We start from the raw sequence: 26277 nt of genomic DNA on the forward strand, positions 1-26277 counted from the left end.
GCCGAACAAATTTGATTGAATTTTTTGAGCATGTGACCAGGTGTGTAGATGAGGGTAGTGCAGTTGATGTAGTTTACAGGGATTTCAGCAAAGCCTTTGACAAGGTCCCACATGGGAGACTTATCAAGAAAGCAAATGCACATGGGATACAGGGTAACTTGATAAGGTGGATTCAAAACTGGCTTAGCTGTAGGAGACACAGTGATGACAAACGGCTGTTTTAGTAACTGGAAGCCAGTGTCCAGTGGCATACCACAGGGATCTGTGCTGGGTCCCCTATTGTTTGTCATTTATATAAACTACATAGATGACTATGTGAGGGGTAGGATCAGTAAGTTCGCGGATGACACAAAGATTGGCCGAGTGGTTAACAGTGAGGTGGAGTGTCTTAGGTTACAGGAAGATATAGACGGGATGGTCAAATGGGCAGAAAAGTGGCAGATGGAATTTAACACTGAAAAGTGTGAGGTGATACACTTTGGAAGGAGTAATGTGACACGGAAGTATTCAATGAATGGCCTGACACTGGGAAGTTCCGAGGAACATCAGGACCTTGGTGTGTTTGTCCATAGATCTCTGAAGGCAGAAGGGCAGGTTAATAGGGTGGTGAAAAAGGCATATGGGACACTTGCCTTTATCAATCGAGGCATAGATTACAAAAGCAGGGAGGTCATGCTGGAGTTGTAGAGAACTTTGGTAAGGCCACAGCTGGAGTACTGTGTGCAATTCTGGTCGCCACATTATAGGAAGGATGTGATTTGCACTGGAGGGGGTGCAGAGGCGATTCACCAGGATGGTGCCTGGGATGGAACATTTAAGCTATGAAGAGAGGTTGGATAGGCTTGGGTTGTTTTCGCTGGAGCAGAGAAGACCGAGGGGTGACCTGATCGAGGTGTACAAGATTATGAGGGGCAAGGACAGAGTGGATAGGGAGCAGCTGTTCCCCTTAGTTGAAGGGTCAATTACGAGGGGTCACAAGTTTAAGGTGAGGGGCGGGAGGTTTAAGGGGGACTTGAGGAAGAACTTTTTTACCCAGAGGGTGGTGACAGTCTGGAATGCACTGCCTGGGAGGGTGGTAGAGGCAGGTTGCCTCACATCCTTTAAAAAGTTCCTGGATGAGCACTTGGCACGTCATAACATTCAAGGCTATGGGCCAAGTGCTGGCAAAAGGGATTAGGTAGACAGGTCAAGTGTGTTTAATGTATCGGTGCAGACTCTATGGGCCGAAGGGCCTCTTCTGCACTGTATTATTCTGTGATTCTGTGAATTCAGAATCAACCCTGGTGCAGTGGGCCTGAAATCACATGTAGGCCAGACCAGTTAAGGAAGGCAGATTTCCTTCCCTAAAGGACTTTAGTGAACCAGATTGTTTTTTTATAACATTTCAACAGCTCCACAGTTACCATTACTGAGCCAAGCTTTTTATTCCAGATATCATAAGGGAATTCAAATTCTCAAACTGCCCAGGTAGGATATGAATTTGTTTTCTGGGTTGTTAGTCCAGTAATATAACTACATTCGTGTATCCTCCATCCCACAACCTACCTACTGTCCCTGTCCCAGAGCAGCATGCGAACGTGGTTCAGAATTGATGCCTGGCCCAATTTCACCTCGATCCCAGACCTGCAGTCCTCATCAATAGGGTGTCGGGAGAACCCATGGTCCAGATCATAATTCTGTGTGTCCCCATCAAGCAGAGCAGCTTTCAGTTCTCCTCCAATAACCTGGGCTCCATACTTCATCGCTGCAATATTCTCATCAGGTACTGTCAGAACAAAAATGTTCAAGTTAATCAGAACCTTCATTTAACTCTCAAGTAAACAACAGAGCAAAACAACTTCATACCAACAGCACTCAGACAAGAGGGCGAGGGAACCAGTGAGGGCTGGAGGGAGGGTGACAACGAGGAATTCAGGACCTCCCCGCGGCATCCGTTACTCACCGAGCGCTTCCCCGCAGCATCCGTTACTCACCGAGCGCCTCCCCGCGGCGTCAACTACTCACCGAGCGCCTCCCCGCGGCGTCAACTACTCACCGAGCACATCCCCGCGGCGTCCATTACTCACCGAACTACTCCCCGCGGCGTCAACTACTCACCGAGCGCCACCCCGCGGCGTCAACTACTCACCGAGGCCACCCCGCGGCGTCAACTACTCACCGAGCGACTCCCTGCGGCGTCCGTTACTCACCGAGCGCTTCCCCGCGGCATCCGTTACTCACCGAGCGCTTCCCCACAGCGTCCGTGACTCACCGAGCGACTCCCCGCGGCATCAACTACTCACCGAGCGACTCCCCGTGGCGTCAACTACTCACCGAGCGCCACCCCGCGGCGTCAACTACTCACCGAGCGCCACCCCGCGGCGTCAACTACTCACCGAGTGACTCCCCGCGGCGTCAACTACTCACCGAGCGACTCCCCGCGGCATCAACTACTCACCGAGCGCCACCCCGCGGCGTCAACTACTCACCGAGCGCTTCCCCGCGGCATCCGTTACTCACCGAGCGCTTCCCCGCAGCGTCCGTGACTCACCGAGCGACTCCCCGCGGCATCAACTACTCACCGAGCGACTCCCCGTGGCGTCAACTACTCACCGAGCGCCACCCCGCGGCGTCAACTACTCACCGAGCGACTCCCCGCGGCGTCAACTACTCACCAAGTGACTCCCCGCGGCGTCAACTACTCACCGAGCGCCACCCCGCGGCGTCAACTACTCACCGAGCGCCACCCCGCGGCGTCAACTACTCACCAAGTGACTCCCCACGGCGTCAACTACTCACCGAGCGACTCCCCGCGGCATCAACTACTCACCGAGCGCCACCCCGCGGCGTCAACTACTCACCGAGCGCCACCCCGCGGCGTCAACTACTCACCGAGTGACTCCCCGCGGCGTCAACTACTCACCGAGCGACTCCCCGCGGCATCAACTACTCACCGAGCGCCACCCCGCGGCGTCAACTACTCACCGAGCGCCACCCCGCAGCGTCAACTACTCACCGAGCGACTCCCTGCGGCGTCCGTTACTCACCGAGCGCTTCCCCGCAGCGTCCGTTACTCACCGAGCGCTTCCCCGCGGCGTCCGTTACTCACCGAGCGCCTCCCCGCGGCGTCAACTACTCACCGAGCGCCTCCCCGCGGCGTCAACTACTCACCGAGCACATCCCCGCGGCGTCCATTACTCACCGAGCTACTCCCCGCGGCGTCAACTACTCACCGAGCGCCACCCCGCGGCATCCGTTACTCACCGAGCGCTTCCCCGCGGCATCCGTTACTCACCGAGCGCTTCCCCGCGGCATCCGTTACTCACCGAGCGCTTCCCCGCAGCGTCCGTGACTCACCGAGCGACTCCCCGCGGCGTCAACTACTCACTGAGCGACTCCCTGCGGTGTCCGTTACTCACCGAGCGCTTCCCCGCGGCGTCCGTTACTCACCGAGCGCTTCCCCGCGGCGTCCGTTACTCACCGAGCGCTTCCCCGCGGCATCCGTTACTCACCGAGCGCTTCCCCGCAGCGTCCGTGACTCACCGAGCGACTCCCCGCGGCATCAACTACTCACCGAGCACATCCCCGCGGCATCAACTACTCACCGAGCGACTCCCCGCGGCGTCAACTACTCACCGAGCGCCACCCCGCGGCGTCAACTACTCACCGAGCGCCACCCCGCGGCGTCAACTACTCACCGAGTGACTCCCCGCGGCGTCAACTACTCACCGAGCGACTCCCCGCGGCGTCAACTACTCACCGAGCGACTCCCTGCGGCGTCCGTTACTCACCGAGCGCCACCCCGCGGCGTCAATTACTCACCGAGCGACTCCCTGCGGCGTCCGTTACTCACCGAGCGCTTCCCCGCGGCGTCAACTACTCACCGAGCGACTCCCCGCAGCGTCAACTACTCACCGAGCGCCACCCCGCGGCGTCAACTACTCACCGAGCGCGACCCCGCGGCGTCAACTACTCACCGAGTGACTCCCCGCGGCGTCAACTACTCACCGAGTGACTCCCCGCGGCGTCAACTACTCACCGAGTGACTCCCCGCGGCGTCAACTACTCACCGAGCGACTCCCTGCGGAGTCAACTACTCACCGAGCGACTCCCCGCGGCGTCAACTACTCACCGAGCGACTCCCTGCGGCGTCCGTTACTCACCGAGCGCTTCCCCGCGGCGTCAACTACTCACCGAGCGACTCCCCGCGGCGTCAACTACTCACCGAGCGCCACCCCGCGGCGTCAACTACTCACCGGGCGCCACCCCGCAGCGTAAACTACTCACCGAGCGCCACCCCGCAGCGTAAACTACTCACCGAGCGCCACCCCGCAGCGTCAACTATTCACCGAGCGTCACCCTGCAGCGTCAACTACTCACCGAGCGCCACCCCGCGGCGTCAACTATTCACCGAGCGTCACCCTGCAGCGTCAACTACTCACCGAGCGACTCCCCGCGGCGTCAACTATTCACCGAGCGCTTCCCCGCGGTGTCAACTTCTCACCGAGCGACACCCCGCGGCGTCAACTACTCACCGAGCGACTCCCCGCGGTGTCAATTACTCACCGAGCGACTCCCCGCGGCGTCAACTACTCACCGAGCGACTCCCCGCGGCGTCAACTACTCACCGAGTGACTCCCCGCGGCGTCAATTACTCACCGAGCGACTCCCCGCGGCGTCAATTACTCACCGAGCGCGTCCCTGCAGTGTCCTGTACTCACTGAGCGCGTCCCTGCAGTGTCCAGTACTTACTGAGCACATCCCTGCAGTGTCCTGTACTTACTGAGCGCGTCCCTGCAGTGTCCTGTACTTACTGAGCGCGTCCCTGCAGTATCCTGTACTTACTGAGCGCGTCCCTGCAGTGTCCAGTACTTACTGAGCACGTCATTGCAGTGTCCAGTACTTACTGAGCACGTCCCTGCAGTGTCCTGTACTTACTGAGCACATCCCTGCAGTGTCCAGTACTTACTGAGCACGTCCCTGCAGTGTCCAGTACTTACTGAGCACGTCCCTGCAGTGTCCAGTACTTACTGAGCACGTCCCTGCAGTGTCCTGTACTTACTGAGCACGTCCCTGCAGTGTCCTGTACTCACTGAGCACGTCCCTGCAGTGTCCTGTACTCACTGAGCACGGCCCTGCAGTGTCCTGTACTTACTGAGCACGTCCCTGCAGAGTCCAGTACTTACTGAGCACGTCCCTGCAGTGTCCTGTACTTACTGAGCACGTCCCTGCAGTGTCCAGTACTTACTGAGCACGTCCCTGCAGTGTCCTGTACTTACTGAGCACGTCCCTGCAGTGTCCAGTACTTACTGAGCACGTCCCTGCAGTGTCCTGTACTTACTGAGCACATACCTGCAGTGTCCAGTACTTACTGAGCACGTCCCTGCAGTGTCCTGTACTTACTGAGCACATCCCTGCAGTGTCCAGTACTTACTGAGCACGTCCCTGCAGTGTCCTGTACTTACTGAGCACGTCCCTGCAGTGTCCTGTACTTACTGAGCACATCCCTGCAGTGTCCAGTACTTACTGAGCACGTCCCTGCAGTATCCTGTACTTACTGAGCGCGTCCCTGCAGTGTCCAGTACTTACTGAGCACGGCCCTGCAGTGTCCTGTACTTACTGAGCACGGCCCTGCAGTATCCTGTACTAACTGAGCACTGCCCTGCAGTGTCCAGTACTTACTGAGCACGGCCCTGCAGTGTCCTGTACTTACTAAGCAGGGCCCTGCAGTGTCCTGTACTTACTGAGCACGGCCCTGCAGTGTCCAGTACTTACTGAGCACGGCCCTGCAGTGTCCAGTACTTACTGAGCACGTCCCTGCAGTATCCTGTACTTACTGAGCACGTCCCTGCAATGTCATGTACTTATTGAGCACGTCCCTGCAGTGTCCTGTACTTACTGAGCACGTCCCTGCAGTGTCCAGTACTTACTGAGCACGTCCCTGCAGTGTCCTGTACTTACTGAGCACGTCCCTGCAGTGTCCAGTACTTACTGAGCACGTCCCTGCAGTGTCCTGTACTTACTGAGCACGTCCCTGCAGTGTCCTGTACTTACTGAGCGCGTCCCTGCAGTGTCCAGTACTTACTGAGCACATCCCTGCAGTGTCCTGTACTTACTGAGCGCGTCCCTGCAGTATCCTGTACTTACTGAGCGCGTCCCTGCAGTGTCCAGTACTTACTGAGCACGTCATTGCAGTGTCCAGTACTTACTGAGCACGTCCCTGCAGTGTCCTGTACTTACTGAGCACATCCCTGCAGTGTCCAGTACTTACTGAGCACGTCCCTGCAGTGTCCAGTACTTACTGAGCACGTCCCTGCAGTGTCCAGTACTTACTGAGCACGTCCCTACAGTGTCCTGTACTTACTGAGCACGTCCCTGCAGTGTCCTGTACTTACTGAGCACGTCCCTGCAGTGTCCTGTACTCACTGAGCACGGCCCTGCAGTGTCCTGTACTTACTGAGCACGTCCCTGCAGTGTCCTGTACTTACTGAGCACGGCCCTGCAGTGTCCTGTACTTACTGAGCACGTCCCTGCAGAGTCCAGTACTTACTGAGCACGTCCCTGCAGTGTCCTGTACTTACTGAGCACATCCCTGCAGTGTCCAGTACTTACTGAGCACGTCCCTGCAGTGTCCTGTACTTACTGAGCACGTCCCTGCAGTGTCCTGTACTTACTGAGCACGTCCCTGCAGTGTCCTGTACTTACTGAGCACATACCTGCAGTGTCCAGTACTTACTGAGCACGTCCCTGCAGTGTCCAGTACTTACTGAGCACGTCCCTGCAGTGTCCAGTACTTACTGAGCACGTCCCTGCAGTGTCCTGTACTTACTGAGCACGTCCCTGCAGTGTCCTGTACTCACTGAGCACGTCCCTGCAGTGTCCTGTACTCACTGAGCACGGCCCTGCAGTGTCCTGTACTTACTGAGCACGTCCCTGCAGAGTCCAGTACTTACTGAGCACGTCCCTGCAGTGTCCTGTACTTACTGAGCACGTCCCTGCAGTGTCCAGTACTTACTGAGCACGTCCCTGCAGTGTCCTGTACTTACTGAGCACGTCCCTGCAGTGTCCAGTACTTACTGAGCACGTCCCTGCAGTGTCCTGTACTTACTGAGCACATACCTGCAGTGTCCAGTACTTACTGAGCACGTCCCTGCAGTGTCCTGTACTTACTGAGCACATCCCTGCAGTGTCCAGTACTTACTGAGCACGTCCCTGCAGTGTCCTGTACTTACTGAGCACGTCCCTGCAGTGTCCTGTACTTACTGAGCACATCCCTGCAGTGTCCAGTACTTACTGAGCACGTCCCTGCAGTATCCTGTACTTACTGAGCGCGTCCCTGCAGTGTCCAGTACTTACTGAGCACGGCCCTGCAGTGTCCTGTACTTACTGAGCACGGCCCTGCAGTATCCTGTACTAACTGAGCACTGCCCTGCAGTGTCCAGTACTTACTGAGCACGGCCCTGCAGTGTCCTGTACTTACTAAGCAGGGCCCTGCAGTGTCCAGTACTTACTGAGCACGTCCCTGCAATGTCCTGTACTTACTGAGCACATCCCTGCAGTGTCCAGTACTTACTGAGCACGTCCCTGCAGTGTCCTGTACTTACTGAGCACATCCCTGCAGTGTCCAGTACTTACTGAGCACGTCCCTGCAGTATCCTGTACTTACTGAGCGCGTCCCTGCAGTGTCCAGTACTTACTGAGCACGGCCCTGCAGTGTCCTGTACTTACTGAGCACGGCCCTGCAGTATCCTGTACTTACTGAGCACGGCCCTGCAGTGTCCAGTACTTACTGAGCACGGCCCTGCAGTTTCCAGTACTTACTGAGCACGGCCCTGCAGTATCCTGTACTTACTGAGCACGGCCCTGCAGTATCCTGTACTTACTGAGCACGGCCCTGCAGTATCCTGTACTTACTGAGCACGGCCCTGCAGTGTCCAGTACTTACTGAGCACGGCCCTGCAGTGTCCTGTACTTACTGAGCGCGTCCCTGCAGTGTCCAGTACTTACTGAGCACGGCCCTGCAGTTTCCAGTACTTACTGAGCACGGCCCTGCAGTATCCTGTACTTACTGAGCACGGCCCTGCAGTATCCTGTACTTACTGAGCACGGCCCTGCAGTGTCCAGTACTTACTGAGCACGGCCCTGCAGTGTCCTGTACTTACTGAGCGCGTCCCTGCAGTGTCCAGTACTTACTGAGCACGGCCCTGCAGTGTCCAGTACTTACTGAGCACGGCCCTGCAGTTTCCAGTACTTACTGAGCACGGCCCTGCAGTGTCCTGTACTTACTAAGCAGGGCCCTGCAGTGTCCTGTACTTACTGAGCACGGCCCTGCAGTGTCCTGTACTTACTGAGCACGGCCCTGCAGTATCCTGTACTTACTGAGCACGGCCCTGCAGTGTCCAGTACTTACTGAGCACGGCCCTGCAGTGTCCAGTACTTACTGAGCACGGCCCTGCAGTGTCCAGTACTTACTGAGCACGGCCCTGCAGTGTCCAGTACTTACTGAGCACGGCCCTGCAGTGTCCTGTACTTACTGAGCACGTCCCTGCAGTGTCCAGTACTTACTGAGCACGTCCCTGCAGTGTCCAGTACTTACTGAGCACGTCCCTGCAGTGTCCTGTACTTACTGAGCACGACCCTGCAGTGTCCAGTACTTACTGAGCACGTCCCTGCAGTGTCCAGTACTTACTGAGCACGTCCCTGCAGTGTCCAGTACTTACTGAGCACGTCCCTGCAGTGTCCTGTACTTACTGAGCACGTCCCTGCAGTGTCCTGTACTTACTGAGCACGTCCCTGCAGTGTCCTGTACTTACTGAGCACGTCCCTGCAGTGTCCAGTACTTACTGAGCGCGTCCCTGCAGTGTCCAGTACTTACTGAGCACGTCCCTGCAGTGTCCAGTACTTACTGAGCACGGCCCTGCAGTGTCCAGTTCTTACGGAGCACGGCCCTGCAGTATCCTGTACTTACTGAGCGCGTCCCTGCAGTGTCCAGTACTTACTGAGCACGGCCCTGCAGTGTCCAGTACTTACTGAGCACGGCCCTGCAGTGTCCTGTACTTACTGAGCACGGCCCTGCAGTATCCTGTACTTACTGAGCACGGCCCTGCAGTGTCCAGTACTTACTGAGCACGGCCCTGCAGTGTCCAGTACTTACTGAGCACGGCCCTGCAGTGTCCAGTACTTACTGAGCACGGCCCTGCAGTGTCCAGTTCTTACGGAGCACGGCCCTGCAGTATCCTGTACTTACTGAGCGCGTCCCTGCAGTGTCCAGTACTTACTGAGCACGGCCCTGCAGTGTCCAGTACTTACTGAGCACGGCCCTGCAGTGTCCTGTACTTACTGAGCACGGCCCTGCAGTATCCTGTACTTACTGAGCACGGCCCTGCAGTGTCCAGTACTTACTGAGCACGGCCCTGCATTGTCCAGTACTTACTGAGCACGGCCCTGGAGTGTCCAGTACTTACTGAGCACGGCCCTGCAGTGTCCAGTACTTACTGAGCACGGCCCTGCAGTGTCCAGTACTTACTGATCACGGCCCTGCAGTGTCCAGTACTTACTGAGCACGGCCCTGCAGTGTCCTGTACTTACTGAGCACGTCCCTGCAGTGTCCAGTACTTACTGAGCACGTCCCTGCAGTGTCCAGTACTTACTGAGCACGTCCCTGCAGTGTCCTGTACTTACTGAGCACGTCCCTGCAGTGTCCAGTACTTACTGAGCACGTCCCTGCAGTGTCCAGTACTTACTGAGCACGTCCCTGCAGTGTCCTGTACTTACTGAGCACATCCCTGCAGTGTCCAGTACTTACTGAGCACGTCCCTGCAGTGTCCAGTACTTACTGAGCACGTCCCTGCAGTGTCCTGTACTTACTGAGCACGTCCCTGCAGTGTCCAGTACTTACTGAGCGCGTCCCTGCAGTGTCCAGTACTTACTGAGCACGTCCCTGCAGTGTCCAGTACTTACTGAGCACGGCCCTGCAGTGTCCAGTTCTTACGGAGCACGGCCCTGCAGTATCCTGTACTTACTGAGCACGTCCCTGCAGTGTCCTGTACTTACTGAGCACGTCCCTGCAGTGTCCAGTACTTACTGAGCGCGTCCCTGCAGTGTCCAGTACTTACTGAGCACGTCCCTGCAGTGTCCAGTACTTACTGAGCACGGCCCTGCAGTGTCCAGTTCTTACGGAGCACGGCCCTGCAGTATCCTGTACTTACTGAGCGCGTCCCTGCAGTGTCCAGTACTTACTGAGCACGGCCCTGCAGTGTCCAGTACTTACTGAGCACGGCCCTGCAGTGTCCTGTACTTACTGAGCACGGCCCTGCAGTATCCTGTACTTACTGAGCACGGCCCTGCAGTGTCCAGTACTTACTGAGCACGGCCCTGCAGTGTCCAGTACTTACTGAGCACGGCCCTGCAGTGTCCAGTACTTACTGAGCACGGCCCTGCAGTGTCCAGTACTTACTGAGCACGGCCCTGCAGTGTCCAGTACTTACTGATCACGGCCCTGCAGTGTCCAGTACTTACTGAGCACGGCCCTGCAGTGTCCTGTACTTACTGAGCACGGCCCTGCAGTGTCCTGTACTTACTGAGCAGGGCCCTGCAGTGTCCAGTACTTACTGAGCACGGCCCTGCAGTGTCCAGTACTTACTGAGCACGTCCCTGCAGTATCCTGTACTTACTGAGCACGTCCCTGCAATGTCCTGTACTTACTGAGCACGTCACTGCAGTGTCCTGTACTTACTGAGCAGGGCCCTGCAGTGTCCTGTACTTACTGAGCAGGGCCCTGCAGTGTCCTGTACTTACTGAGCAGGGCCCTGCAGTGTCCTGTACTTACTGAGCACGTCCCTGCAGTGTCCAGTACTTACTGAGCACGTCCCTGCAGTGTCCAGTACTTACTGAGCACGTCCCTGCAGTATCCTGCACTTACTGAGTACGTCCCTGCAATGTCCTGTACTTACTGAGCACGTCCCTGCAGTGTCCTGTACTTACTGAGCAGGGCCCTGCAGTGTCCTGTACTTACTGAGCACGTCCCTGCAGTGTCCAGTACTTACTGAGCAGGGCCCTGCAGTGTCCAGTACTTACTGAGCAGGGCCCTGCAGTGTCCAGTACTTACTGAGCACGTCCCTGCAGTATCCTGTACTTACTGAGCACGTCCCGGCAGTTTCCTGTACTTACTGAGCACGTCCCTGCAGTTTCCAGTACTTACTGAGCACGGCCCTGCAGTGTCCAGTACTTACTGAGCACATCCCTGCAGTGTCCAGTACTTACTGAGCACGTCCCTGCAGTGTCCAGTACTTACTGAGCACGTCCCTGCAGTTTCCTGTACTTACTGAGCACGTCCCTGCAGTGTCCAGTACATACTGAGCATGTCCCTGCAGTGTCCAGTACTTACTGAGCACGTCCCTGCAGTGTCCAGTACTTACTGAGCACGTCCCTGCAGTGTCCAGTACTTACTGAGCACACCCCTGTAATTCAGCTCCATATCGCGACTCTCAGAGCGAATCTTGATAGCGTCTAAAATGGTGTCTGCAGAGAGTAGAGCTGCCGGCCGCACAACATTTAGTAATTCCGTTAAACTCATCAGGGGCAAGCGGACTGCCTTCATAATCTCCACGTGTCTCTCATCTGGATTCTGTTTACACCAGTTCATCAGAGCCAGGAAAATATCCTTCTCTGCAGCAGCGAAGGAATCTCGGGACACAACAGTGAGCAGAGCTGCCTATAAGGTAGATGTAAAGAGACGCTACTGTTTACAGCAGCAACTGAAATACTCTCGGCAGGTAACTTGTCATTCTTTCCATTTGTATAACCTGCTAGTTTAATGCAATATACAGATTGATAGAGGACCAATGCCCAAACCTTGTCAATAACCAGAATCATCTCACTCAGGTCTCTCAATAGAACAAAGAACAAAGAAAATTACAGCACAGGAACAGGCCCTTCGGCCCTCCAAGCCTGCGCCGATCCAGATCCTCTATTTAAACCTGTCGCCTATTTTCTAAGGGTCTGTATCTCTTTGCTTCCTGCCCATTCATGTATCTGTCTAGATACATCTTAAAAGACGCTATCGTGCCCGCGTCTACCACCTCCGCTGGCAACGCGTTCCAGGCACCCACCACCCTCTGCGTAAAGAACTTTCCACGCATATCCCCCCTAAACTTTTCCCCTCTCACTTTGAACTCGTGACCCCTAGTATTTGAATCCCCCACTCTGGGAAAAAGCTTCTTGCTATCCACCCGGTCTATACCTCTCATGATTTTGTACACCTCAATCAGGTCCCCCCTCAACCTCCGTCTTTCTAATGAAAATAATCCTAATCTACTCAACCTCTCTTCATAGCTAGCGCCCTCCATACCAGGCAACATCCTGGTGAACCTCCTCTGCACCCTCTCCAAAGCATCTACATCCTTTTGGTAATGTGGCGACCAGAACTGCACGCAGTATTCCAAATGTGGCCGAACCAAAGTCTTATACAACTGTAACATGACCTGCCAACTCTTGTACTTAATACCCCGTCCGATGAAAGAAAGCAAGCCGTATGCCTTCTTGACCACTCTATTGACCTGCGTTGCCACCTTCAGGGAACAATGGACCTGAACACCCAAATCTCTCTGTACATCAATTTTCCCCAGGACTTTTCCATTTACTGTATAGTTCACTCTTGAATTGGATCTTCCAAAATGCATCACCTCGCATTTGCCCTGATTGAACTCCATCTGCCATTTCTCTGCCCAGCTCTCCAGTCTATCTATATTCTGCTGTATTCTCTGACATTCCTCTTCACTATCTGCTACTCCACCAATCTTAGTGTCGTCTGCAAACTTGCTTATCAGACCACCTATACTTTCCTCCAAATCATTTATGTAGATCACAAACAACAGTGGTCCCAGCACGGATCCCTGTGGAACACCACTGGTCACACGTCTCCATTTTGAGAAACTCCCTTCCACTGCTACTCTCTGTCTCCTGTTGCCCAGCCAGTTCTTTATCCATCTAGCTAGTACACCTTGGACCCCATGCGACTTCACTTTCTCCATCAACCTACCATGGGGAATTGTCAAAGGATACAGCAGGATATAGATCAGTTGGAGACTTGGGTGGAGAAATGGCAGATGGAGCTTAATCCGGACAAATGTGAGGTAATGCATTTTGGAAGGTCTAATGCAGGTGGGAAGTATACAGTAAATGGCAGAACCCTTAGGAGTATTGACAGGCAGAGAGATCTGGGCGTACAGCTCCACAGGTCACTGAAAGTGGCAACGCAGGTGGATAAGGTAGTCAAGAAGGCATACGGCATGCTTCCCTTCATTGGTCGGGGCACAGAGTATAAACATTGGCAAGTCATGTTGTAGCTGTATAAAACCTTAGTTAGGCTACACTTATTGCGTGCAATTCTGGTCGCCACACTACCAGAAGGACGTGGAGGCTTTGGAGAGGGTACAGAAGAGGTTTACCAGGATGTTGCCTGGTCTGGAGGGCATTAGCTATGAGGAGAGGTTGGAAAAACCCGGATTGTTTTCACTGGAACGACGGAGGTGGAGGGGTGACATGATAGAGGTTTACAAAGTTATGAGCGGCATGGACAGAGTGGATAGTCAGAAGCTTTTTCCCAGGTGGAAGAGTCAGTTACTAGGGGACATAGGTTTAAGGTGAGAGGGGCAAAGTTTAGAGGGGATGTGCGAGGCAAGTTCTTTACACAGAGGGTGGTGAGTGCCTGGAACTTGCTGCCGGGGGAAGTGGTGGAAGCAGATACGATAGCGACGTTTAAGAGGCATCTTGACAAATACATGAATAGGATGGGAATAGAGGGATACGGACCCCGGAAGTGCAGAAGGTTTTAGTTTAGGCAGGCATCAAGATCGGCGCAGGTTTGGAGGGCCAAATGGCCTGTTCCTGTGCTGTACTGTTCTTTGTTATTTGTAATTGCCCTTGGACTGAATGGTTTGCTGGGCCATTTCAGAACTAGTTCAGACTCACCCACATTGCTGTGGGTCTGGAGTCACATGTAGGCCAGACCGGGTAAGGACAGCAGATTTCCTTCCCTAAAGGACATTAGTGAACCAGATGGGTGTTTACGACAATTGACGATAGTTTCAAGACATCATTTCTGAGACTAGCTTTGGATTCAGATTTTTATGAATTAATTGAATTTAAATTGCACCAGCTGCCATGGTGGGATTTGATACATTATCTCCGAAACATTAGTCCAGGTCTCTGGCTAGGGAACAAAGTTTGTGGCAGGGACTGAAGACAATGGCTTTACTCTTCCCAATAAGTAACTGGAAGAACTTTCCGTTCATCCAGTACTGGATGGTGGCCAAGTAGTGTGACAAATCAGAGGCAGTGAAGTGCCAATTGAGGTCATAGAGTATTCATGGCACAGAATACTTGTGGATAACATGCTTAGTGAGGTGGTCACCCTGCAGGTAATGGCTGCACAGGCAGAAAAGAGATGGGTGACCACCAGATGGAGTAGTAGGCGTAGGCAGGAAGTGCAGGAGTCCCCTGTGGCCATCCCCCTCTCAAACAGATATACCACTTTGGATACTGTTGGGGGGGGGGATGAACTCCCAGGGGAAAGCAGCAACAGCCAAGTTTGTGACACCACGGAGGGCTCTGCTGCACAGGAGGGGAGGAAAAGGGGTGGAAGAGCTATAGTGATAGGGGATTCTATCGTAAGGTGTACAGATAGGCGTTTCTGTGGCCACAAACGAGACTCCAGGATGGTATGTTGCCTCCCTGGTGCTAGGGGCAAGGATGTCTTGGAGCGGCTGCAGGACATTCTGAAAGGGGAGGGTGAGCAGCCAGAGGTTGTGGTCCATATTGGTACCAACGGCATAGGCAGGAAGAGAGATGAGGTCCTGCAAAGAGAATACAGGAAGTTAGACAGAAGGTTAAAAAGCAGGACCTCTAGGGTTGTAATCTCAGGATTACTCCCTGTGCCACGTGCTAGTGGGGGTAGCAATAGGAGGATAAGGCAAATGAATGTGTGGCTGAAGAGCTGGTGTAGGCGGGAGGGCTTCAGCTACTTGGATCATTGGGATCTCTTCTGGTGCAGAGGTGACCTGTACAACAAGGACGGGTTGCATCTAAACTGGAGGGGCACCAATATCCTTGCGGGGAGGTTTGCTCGTACTACTCAGGGGGGTTTAAACTAGTCTTGCAGTGGGGTGGGACCCAAAGTAATAGTCTCTCCGATGAGATAGTTGAGGCAAATGTCGAGGTTAAAGCAAGCAAGTCCAGTAGGCAGGCCGGGCAGGGGCAGGACAGGGAGCGTGGAAGGTCTGGTAGGCTAAACTGCATTTACTTTAATGCAAGAAGCCTTACAGGTAAGGCAGATGAACTCAGAGCATGGATCGGTACATGGGATTGTGATATTATAGCTATTACGGAAACATGGTTAAAGAATGGGCAGGACTGGCAGCTCAATATTCCAGGGTACCGATCTTTCCGGCGTGACAAAGGTGGAGGTAAGAGAGGAGGGGGAGTTGCACTATTGATTAGGGAGGACATCACGACAGTACTTAGAGGATATCCCGGGGGGAATGTCCAGCGAGGCCATATGGGTAGAACTTAGAAATAAGAAAGGGGTGATCACTTTGATGGGATTATACTACAGGCCCCCCAATAGTCAGAGGGAAGTGGAGGAGCATATATGCAGGGAAATCACAGATAGGTGTAGGAATTATAGGGTTGTAATAGTCGGTGATTTTAACTTCCCTAATATTGACTGGGACTGCCTCAGTGCTAAGGGATCAGATGGGGAAGAATTTGTTAAGTGTGTCCAGGATAGTTTTCTGAAGCAGAATGTGGATGGCCCTACTAGAGAAGGGGCTACACTCGACCTCCTCTTAGGAAATGAGGCTGGACAGGTGGTTGATGTGTCAGTGGGGCAGCAAGGCTGGCAAGTTTAGGGAACCTTGGTTGACGAGGGATATCGAGGGTCTGGTCAGGACAAAGAAGGAGGCATATGTCAGGTATAGGGAGCTGGGATCGAGCGAGTCCCTCGAGGAGTATAGGGGATGTAGGACTACACTTAATAAGGAAATTAGGACGGCGAAAAGGGGCCATGAGATTTCCCTGGCAGATAAGATAAAGGAGAATCTTAAAAGATTCTCTAAGTATATTAAGAGGAAAAGGGTAGCTAGGGAGAGAGTAGGTCCCCTTAAGGATCAGTGTGGTAATCTATGTGTGGAGCCACGGGAAATGGGCGAGGTCTTAAATGAATATTTCTCGTCCGTATTTACCGTGGAGGAGGTCATTGAAGCTAGTGAGTTCAAGGGAGGGAACAGCGATATCCTGGAGCATATCAACATTACATAGGAGGAGGTGTTGGGAGGTTTTGAAGCGCATTAAGGTGGATAAATCCCCAGGGCCTGACCAGGTGTATCCGAGGACGCTATGGGAAGCAAGGGAGGAGATTGCTGGTGCCCTGGCAGAGATTTTTGTCTCAGCGTTAGCCATGGGTGAAGTACCGGAAGACTGGAGGATAGCTAATGTTGTGCCTTAATTAAGAAGGGCAGCAGGAATTAACCAGGGAACTACAGGCCGGTGAGCCTTACATCAGTGGTGGGAAAGTTATTGGAAGGGATTCTGCGAGACAGGATTTATATGCATCTGGAAAGGCATGGTCTGATTAGGGACAGTCAGCATGGCTTTGTGCATGGGAAATCATGTCTCACGAATTTTATTGAGTTTCGCGAGGAGGTGACCGAGAGGATTGACAAGGGCAGGACGATGTACGTTGTCTACATGGACTTTAGCAAGGCCTTTGACAAGGTCCTGCATGGTAGGCTGGTCCAGAAGGTTCGAACACATGGGATCCAGGTGAGCTAGCAAATTGGATACAAAATTGGCTTGGTGATAGGAGGCAGAGGGTGGTAGTGGAGGGTTGTTTTTCTGATTGGAGGCCGGTGACCAGTGGTGTGCCGCAGGGATCAGTGCTGGGCCCTCTGCTGTTTGTCATATATATTAATGACTTGGATGTGAATGTAAGGGGCATGATTAGTAAGTTTGCAGATGACACCAAAATTAGTGGTATAGTGAACAGTGAAGAAGGTTGTCTAAGGTTACAACAGGATATAGATCAACTGGGAAAGTGGGCAAGGGATTGGCAAATGGAATTTAATGCAGACAAGTGTGACGTGATGCATTTTGGGAAGTTAAACCAGGGCAGGACATATACAGTGAATGGCAGGGCCCTGGGGAGTGTTGTTGAACACAGAGACCTTGGGGTGAAAGTACATAGTTCCCTGAAAGTGGCAACACAGGTAGACAGGGTGGTGAAGAAGGCGTATGGCATGCTTGCCTTCATTGGCCGAGGCATTGAGTATAAGAGTTGGGACGTCATGTTACAGTTGTACATAACGTTGGTTAGGCCGCATTTGGAGTACTGTGTGCAGTTCTGGTCGCCGCACTACAGGAAAGACGTGATTAAGCTAGAGAGGGTGCAGAAAAAGATTCACAAGGATGTTGCCTGGTTTGGAGGGCTCGAGTTATAAAGAGAGAATGGATTGGCTGGGTCTGTTTTCCCTGGAGCGAAGGAGGCTGAGAGGGGACATGATAGAAGTATACAAAACTGAGAGGCATAGATAGGGTAGATAGCCAGAGTCTGTTTCCCATGGTAGGGGTGACTAAAACTAGAGGGCATAGATTTAAGGTGTGAGGGAGGAGGTTTAAAGGGGATCAAAGGGGTAAATTTTTCACACAAAGAATAGTGGGTATCTGGAATGAGCTGCCTGAGGAGGTGGTGGAGGCAGGAACAGTAGTGACATTTAAGAGGCATCTGGACAGGTACTTGAATGAGCAAGGCATAGAGGGATATGGAATTAATGCAGGCAGGTGGGATTCGTATAGATAGGCATTATGGTCGGCATGGACGCGGTGGGCCGAAGGGCCTGTTTTGTCTGCTGTACGACTCTATGACTCCTCACTATTTATGACACCACCAATTTTCGTGTCATCTGCGAACTTACTGATCATACCTTCTATATTCACATCTAAATCATTAATGTGCACTACAAACAGCAAGGGTCCCCGCACCAATCCCTGTGGTACACCACTGGTCACAGGCTTCCACTCACAAAAACAAAAAAATAACCCTCGACCATCACCCTCTGTTTCCTGCCACTAAGCCAATTTTGGATCCAATTTGCCAAATTGCCCTGGATCCCATGGGCTCTTACCTTCTTAACCAATCTCCCATGTGGGACCTTATCAAAAGCTGAAGTCCATATCAACTACATCAACTGCTTTACCCTCATCTACACGTTTAGTCACCGCTTCGAAAATTCAATCAAGTTAGTTAGACACGATCTCCCCCTGACAAAGCCATGCTGACTATCCCTGATTAATCCCTGCCTCTCCAAGTGGAGATTAATCCCGTCATAGAGCCTTCGAGTCGTACAGCTAGAGAGACCGCTGGTCTCACTCAGTCTCCTTCTTTCCGGCTGCCACTGCTCTTTTTAAACACCGCTGGTCTCACTCAATCCCTCAGAACTTTTTCCAATAGTTTCCCTACCACTGATGTTAGACTCACTGGCCTGTCATTAGCTGGTTTATCCCTGCTACCCTTCTTAAATAATAGGACCACATTCACTGTCCTCCAGTCCTCTGGTACCTCTCCTGTGGCCAGAGATGATTTGAAAATTTGTGTCAGTGCCCCTGCTATCTCCTCCCTTGTCTCTCATAACAGCCTGGGATACATCTCATCTGGGCCTGGGGATTTATCCACTTTTAAGCCCGCTAAAACAGCTAATACTTCCTCCCTTTCATTGCTAATTTGTTCAAGTATATCACAATCCCCCTCCCTGATCTCTACACCTACATCGTCCTTCTCCATCGTGAACACAGATGAAAAGTAATCATTTAAAACCTCACTTACGTCCTCCGGCTCCACACACAGATTGCCACTTTGGTCCCTAATGGGCACTACTCTTTCCTTATCTTTCCCTGACGGTTTGGAGGCCTGGAGTACACTCCCAGCCAAGTGATTGCCCCCTTTTTGTTTTTTTAAGTTCTACTTATATGGCCTCATTTGAGGAACCTTCTAAGATATCATCCCTCCTCACTGCAGTAATTGACTCCTTGATCAACAGTGCAATACCACCTCCTCTTTTACCCCCTCCCCTGTCATGCCTGAAGATTCTATACCCTGGAATATTGAGCTGCCAGTCCTGCCCCTCCCTGAGACATGTCTCTGTGATAGCAATAATATCATAATCCCATGTGCTAATCAACGCCCTCAATTCATCTGCCTTACTAGTAAGACTCCTTGCGTTAAAATAGATGCAATCCAGCCTTGCATTTTTCCCTTGTGTATTAACAGGTCTACATTTGCTCTGCCTTCAGACTGACTCATTTTCTCTTCTATATTTGACTGTGCATCAACCCCTACTGTACCTCCACTCAGTATCCCATCCCCCTGCCAAATTAGTTTGTCAACAGCATCAGCAAACCTCCCAGCAAGGATGTTGGTCCCATTCCAGTTCAGGTGCAACCTGTCCGACTTGTACAGGTCCCACCTTTGCCAGAAACAGACCCAGTGATCCAGGAAACTAAAGCCCTCCCTCCTGCACCATCTCATCAGCACGCATTTGTCTGCTCTATCCTCCTATTCCTATACTCACGAGCACGTGGCACTGGGAGTAATCCAGAGATTACAACCTTTGAGGCCCTGCTTTTTAATCTACAGAGCTCCCTAAATGTGTACCACGACCTCTGACTGTTCACCCTCCCCTTCAGAATGTCCTGCACAGATCTTTGATGGTGGCAGGACATATTAAACATAGAAACATAGAAATAGGATCAGGAGTAGGCCATTCGGCCCTTCGAGTCTGCTCCGCCATTCATTATGATCATGGCTGATCATCCAACTCAGTAACCTGTTACCGCTTTCACCCCAAACCCTTTGATCCCTTCAAACCCAAGAGCTGTATCTAACTCCTTCTTGAAAACAGACAATGTTTTGGCCTCAACTGCTTTCTGTGGTAGTGAATTCCACAGGTTCACCACTCTCTGGGTGAAGAAATTTCTCCTTACCTCAGTCCTGAAAGGTTTACCCCGTATCCTTAGACAATGACCCCTGGTTCTGGACTCCCCCACCTCACAGACCGCATGGATCGGTTGCAGCGGCAACTGGATGCACTTAGGATCATGCAGGTGGCGGAAAGCGTCATCGACAGGAGTTTTAGAGAAGTGGTTACACCCAAGGTGCAGGGAGATAGATGGGTGACTGCTAGAAGGGGCAGGCAGTCAGTGCAGGAATCCCCTGTGGCTATCCCCCTCTCTAACAAGTATACTGTTTTGGATACTGTTGGGGGGGGTGGCCTATCAGGGGAAAACAGCAGCAGCCAGAGCAGTGGCACCACGGTTGGCACCGTTGATCAGCAGGGAGGGACAAAGCGCCGAAGAGCAATAGTTATAGGGGACTCTATAGTCAGGGGCACAGATAGGCGCTTCTGTGGACATGAAAGAGACTCCAGGATGGTATGTTGCCTCCCTGGTGCCAGGGACAAGGATGTCTCTGAACGGACAGGGGGCATTCTGAAGGGGGAGGGTGAACAGCCAGACGTTGTGGTACACATCGGTACCAATGACATAGGCAGGAAGAGTGATGAGGTCCTGCAGGGGGAGTTTAGGGAGTTAGATAGTAAGTTAAAAAACAGGGCCTCTAGGGTTGTAATCTCTGGATTACTCCCTGTGCCACGTGCCAGTGAGGCTAGAAATAGGAAGATAGTGCAACTAAACACGTGGCTGAACAGCTGGGGTAGAAGGGAGGGTTTCAGATATCGGGACCATTGGGCTCTCTTCAGGGAAAGATGGGACCTGTACAAGAAGGACGGGTTCCATCTAAACTGGAGGGGCACTAATATCCTGGCTGCAAGGTTTGCTAGCGTCACTCGGGAGGGTTTAAACTAGTGTGGCAGGGGGGTGGGAACCAGAGCAGTAGGACAGCGAGTGAAATAAATGAGGAGGACATAGTAAATAAGACCAGTAGGACTAAGAGGAAGAGCAGGCAGGGAGATGTTGCTGAGCATAGCGGGACTGGTGGTCTGAAGTGCATTTGTTTCAATGCGAGAAGTATAACAGGTAAGGCAGATGAACTTAGAGCTTGGATTAGTACTTGGAACTATGATGTTGTTGCTATTACAGAGACTTGGTTGAGGGAAGGGCAGGATTGGCAGCTAAATGTTCCAGGCTTTAGAAGTTTCAGGCGGGATAGAGGGGGATGTAAAAGGGGTGGGGGAGTTGCATTACTGGTTAAGGAGAATATCACAGTACTGCGGGAGGACACCTCAGAGGGGTCATGCAGCGAGGCAATATGGGTGGAGCTCAGGAATAGGAAGGGTGCAGTCACGATGTTGGGGGTTTACTTCAGGCCTCCCAACAGCCAGCGGGAGGTCGAGGAGCAGATATGTAGACAGATTTTGGAAAGATGTAAAGGTAACAGGGTTGTGGTGGTGGGTGATTTTAACTTCCCCTATATTGACTGGGACTCACTTAGTGCTAGGGGCTTGGATGGGGCAGAATTTGTGAGGAGCATCCAGGAGGGCTTCTTGAAACAATATGTAGATAGTCCAACTAGGGATGGGGCCATTCTGGACCTGGTATTGGGGAATGAGCCCGGCCAGGTGGTCGAAGTTTCAGTGAGGGAGCATTTCGGGAGCAGTGACCACAATTCCATAAGTTTTAAGGTACTTGTGGATAAGGATAAGAGTAGTCCTCGGGTGAAGGTGCTAAATTGGAAAAGTCCTGGGGAAAATTGATGTACAGAGAGATTTGGGTGTTCAGGTCCATTGTTCCCTGAAGGTGGCAACGCAGGTCAATAAAGTGGTCAAGAAGGCATACGGCATGCTTTCCTTCATCGGACGGGGTATTGAGTACAAGAGTTGGCAGGTCATGTTACAGTTGTATAGGACTTTGGTTCGGCCACATTTGGAATACTGCGTGCAGTTCTGGTCGCCACATTACCAAAAGGATGTAGATGCTTTGGAGAGGGTGCAGAGGAGGTTCACCAGGATGTTGCCTGGTATGGAGGGCGCCAGCTATGAAGAGAGGTTGAGTAGATTAGGATTATTTTCATTAGAAAGACGGAGGTTGAGATGGGACCTGATTGAGGTGTACAAAATCATGAGAGGTATAGACAGGGTGGATAGCAAGAAGCTTTTTCCCAGAGTGGGGGATTCAATGACAAGGGGACACGAGTTCAAAGTGAGAGGGGAAAAGTTTAGGGGGGGATATGCGTGGAAAGTTCTTTACGCAGAGGGTGGTGGGTGCCTGGAACGCGTTGCCAGCGGAGGTGGTAGACGCGGGCACGATAGCGTCTTTTAAGATGTATCTAGACAGATACATGAATGGGCAGGAAGCAAAGAGATACAGACCCTTAGAAAATAGGCGACAGGTTTAGATAGAGGATTTGGATCGGCGTAGGCATGGAGGGCCGAAGGGCCTGTTCCTGTGCTGTAATTTTCTTTGTTCTTTGTTCTTTGGGGGAAGGCTAATTATAACAATATTAGGCAGGAACTGAAGAATTTAGATTGGGGGCGGCTGTTTGAGGGTAAATCAACATCTGACATGTGGGAGTCTTTCAAACGTCAGCTGATTGGAATCCAGGACCAGCATGTTCCTGTGAGGAAGAAAGACAAGTTTGGCAAGTTTCGGGAAGCTTGGATAACGCGGGATATTGTGAGCCTAGTCAAAAAGAAAAAGGAAGCATTTCTACGGGCTGGAAGGCTAGGAACAGATGAAGCACTTGAGGAATATAAAGACAGTAGGAAGGAACTTAAGCAAGGAGTTAGGAGGGCTAAAAGGGGTCATGAAAAGTCATTGGCAAACAGGATTAAGGAAAATCCCAAGGCTTTTATACATATATAAAGAGCAAGAGGGTAACCATGGAAAGGGTTGGCCCACTCAAGTACAGAGATGAGAATCTATGTGTGGAGCCAGAGGAAATGGGCGAGGTGCTAAATGAGTACTTTGCATCAGTATTCACCAAAGAGAAGGACTTGGTGGATGATGAGCCTAGGGAAGGGAGTGCAGATAGTCTCAGTCATCTCATTATCAAAAAGGAGGAGGTGTTGGGTGTCTTGCAAAGCATTAAGGTAGATAAGTCCACAAGGCCTGATGGGATCTACCCTAGAATACTGAGGGAGGCAAGGGAAGAAATTGCTGGGGCCTTGACAGAAATCTTTGCATCCTCATTGGCTACAGGCGAGGTCCCAGAGGACTGGAGAATAGCCAATGTTGTGCCTTTGTTTAAGAAGGGTAGCAAGGATAATCCAGGAAATTATAGGCCGGTGAGCCTTACGTCAATGGTAGGGAAACTATTAGAGGGGATTATTCGGGACAGGATTTACTCCCATTTGGAAACAAACAAACTTATTAGCGAGAGACAGCATGGTTTTGTGAAGGGGAGGTTGTGTCTTACTAATTTGATTGAGTTTTTTGAGGAAGTGACGAAGATGATTGATGAAGGAAGGTCAGTGGATGTTATCTATATGGACTTCAGTAAAGCATTTGACAAGGTCCCTCATGGCAGACTGGGACAAAAGGTGAAGTCACACGGGATCAGAGGTGAGCTGGCAAGATGGATACAGAACTGGCTCAGTCACAGAAGACAGAGGGTAACAGTGGAAGGGTGCTTTTCTGAATGGAGGGATATGACTAGTGGTGTTCCGCAGGGATCAGTGCTGGGACCTTTGCTGTTTGTAGTATATATAAATGATTTGGAGGAAAATGTAGCTGGTCTGATTAGTAAGTTTGCAGACGACACAAAGGTTGGTGGAGTTGCGGATAATGATGAGGATTGTCAGAGGATACAGCAGGATATAGATTGGTTGGAGACTTGGGCGGAGAAATGGCAGATGGAGTTTAATCCGGACTAATGTGAGGTAATGCATTTTGGAAGATCTAATGCAGGTGGGAGGTATACAGTAAATGGCAGAACCCTTAGGAGTATTGACAGGCAGAGATCTGGGCGTACAGGTCCACAGGTCACTGAAAGTGGCAACGCAGGTGGATAAGGTAGTCAAGAAGGCATACGGCATGCTTGCCTTCATCGGTCGGGGCATAGAGTATAAAAATTGGCAAGTCATGCTGCAGCTGTGCAGAACCTTAGTTAGTCCACACTTAGAATATTGCGTGCAATTCTGGTCGCCACACTACCAGAAGGACGTGGAGGCTTTGGAGAGGGTACAGAGGAGGTTTACCAGATGTTGCCTGGTCTGGTGGGTATTTGCTATGAGGAGAAGTTGGATAAACTCGGATTGTTTTCACTGGAACGACGGAGGTGGAGGGGCGACATGATAGAGGTTTACAAAGTTATGAGCGGCATGGACAGAGTGGATAGTCAGAAGGTTTTTCCCAGGGTGGAAGAGTCAGTTACGAGGGGACATAGGTTTAAGGTGAGAGGGGCAAAGTTTAGAGGGGATGTGCAAGGCAAGTTTTTTACACAGAGGGTGGTGAGTGCCTGGAACTTGCTGCCGGGGGAGGTGGTGGAAGCAGATACGATAGCGATGTTTAAGAGGCATCTTGACAAATACATGAATAGGATGGGAATAGAGGGATACGGTCCCCGGAAGTGCAGAAGGTTTTAGTTTCGGCAGGCATCAAGATCTGCGCAGGCTTGGAGGGCTGAATGGCCTGTTCCTGTGCTGTACTGTTCTTTGTTCAATCCCTTGGTCCTCCTTTGCTGAATTCTAAACTGCTCCCAATCCTCAGGTCTGTTGTTTTTTTCTGGCGAATTTGTATGCCTCTTCCTTGGATCTAATGCAATCTCTAATTTCCCTTGTATTGAGAGAGTGGTTAGTAAAGCATGTGGGATCTTGGGCTTCATAAATAGAGGCATTGAGTACAAAAGCCGGGAGGTTATCCTGAATCTTTATAAAGCTCTGGTTAGGCCCCAACTAGAGTATTGTGTCCAGTTCTGGTCACCACACTTCAGGAAGGAGGTGAGCGTCTTTGAGAGGATGCAGAGGAGATTTACCAGAATGGTTCCAGGGATGGGGGATTTTAGTTACAAGGTTAGGATGGAAAAGCTGGGGTTTGTTCTCCTGAGAACAAAGGAGATTGAGGGAAGACTTAATACAAGTGTACAAGATTATGACAGGCTTTAATAAGTTAGACAAGGAAAACACGAGGGGACATAGCTTTAAGTTGAGGGGTGATAGATATAGGACAGATGTCAGAGGTAGTTTCTTTACACAGAGAGTAGTAAGGGCGTGGAACGCCCTGCCTGCAACAGTGGTAGACTCGCCAACTTTAAGGGCATTTAAGTGGTCATTGGATAGACATATGGATGAAAATGGAATAGTGTAGGTCAGATGGTTTCACAGGTCAGCGCAACATCGAGGGCTGAAGGGCCTGTACTGCGCTGTAATGTTCTAATTCTAATTAACAAATATCACAAGGACTGGGGGTGGCAGATTGAAGGTTTTGGATAAGAGATGCAGGGCGATTATGAGGAAGAACTTTTTTACCCAGTGTGTGGTAATGACCTGGAACTCACTGCTTTTTAGGGTGCTGGAAGCAGAGACGATCACTGACTTCAAAATGAAATCGGGTGGAACTTGATGGAAATAATCATGGAGGGCTACAGGGATAGAGCCGGTGAATGGGACTGACTGGATTGCTCCACAGAGAGCCAGCATGGACTCAGTGGACTGAATGGCCCTCATCTCAGTCGTACAGCATAGAAACATTTGTTAAACATATAAACCTTCCTAGAGGAAAGCCTTAGATTACAGGACAATATAGATGGGCTGGTAAGATGGGTGGAGCAGTGGCAAATGGAATTTAATCCTGAGAAGTGTGCGGTGATGCATTTTGGGAGGACTAACAAGGCAAGGGAATATACAATGGATGGTAGGACCCTAGGATGTACAAAGGGTCAGAGGGACCTTGGTGTACTTGTCCATAGATCACTGAAGGCAGCAGCACAGGTAGATAAGGTGGTTAGGAAGGCATATGGGATACTTGCCTTTATTAGCCGAGGCATAGAATATAAGAGCAGGGAGGTTATGATGGAGCTGTATAAGACACTAGTTAGGCCACAGCTGGAGTACTGTGTACAGTTCTGGGCACCACACTATAGGAAGGATGTGATTACACTGGAGAGGGTGCAGAGGAGATTCACCAGGATGTTGCCTGGGCTGGAGCATTTCAGCTATGAAGACAGACTGAAAAGGCTAGGGTTGTTTTCCTTAGAACAGAGAAGGCTGAGGGGGGACATGATTGAGGTATACAAAATTATGAGGGGCATTGATCGGTTAGATAGGAAGAAACTTTTCCCCTTAGCGGAGGGGT

The 26277-nt window shown here is 51.6% G+C and overlaps 1 protein-coding gene across 2 annotated transcripts in view; it reads right to left on the reverse strand.

The window, feature by feature from the left end:
• The window catches only part of btbd9 (BTB (POZ) domain containing 9), a 227644-nt gene that overhangs the window by 159810 nt on the left and 41557 nt on the right, over nucleotides 1-26277 (reverse strand). For both annotated transcript variants that reach the window (XM_068026775.1, XM_068026776.1), the window contains exons 3-4: nucleotides 11428-11692; nucleotides 1546-1765 (exon numbers count right to left, since the gene is read on the reverse strand). In XM_068026775.1, coding sequence (XP_067882876.1) covers nucleotides 1546-1765; nucleotides 11428-11692 — 485 coding nt within the window. The remainder of the gene's footprint in view (nucleotides 1-1545; nucleotides 1766-11427; nucleotides 11693-26277) is intronic.

This window comes from Heterodontus francisci, unplaced genomic scaffold (genome assembly GCF_036365525.1).
Source record: "Heterodontus francisci isolate sHetFra1 unplaced genomic scaffold, sHetFra1.hap1 HAP1_SCAFFOLD_352, whole genome shotgun sequence".
Classification (NCBI taxonomy): Eukaryota; Metazoa; Chordata; class Chondrichthyes; order Heterodontiformes; family Heterodontidae; genus Heterodontus; species Heterodontus francisci.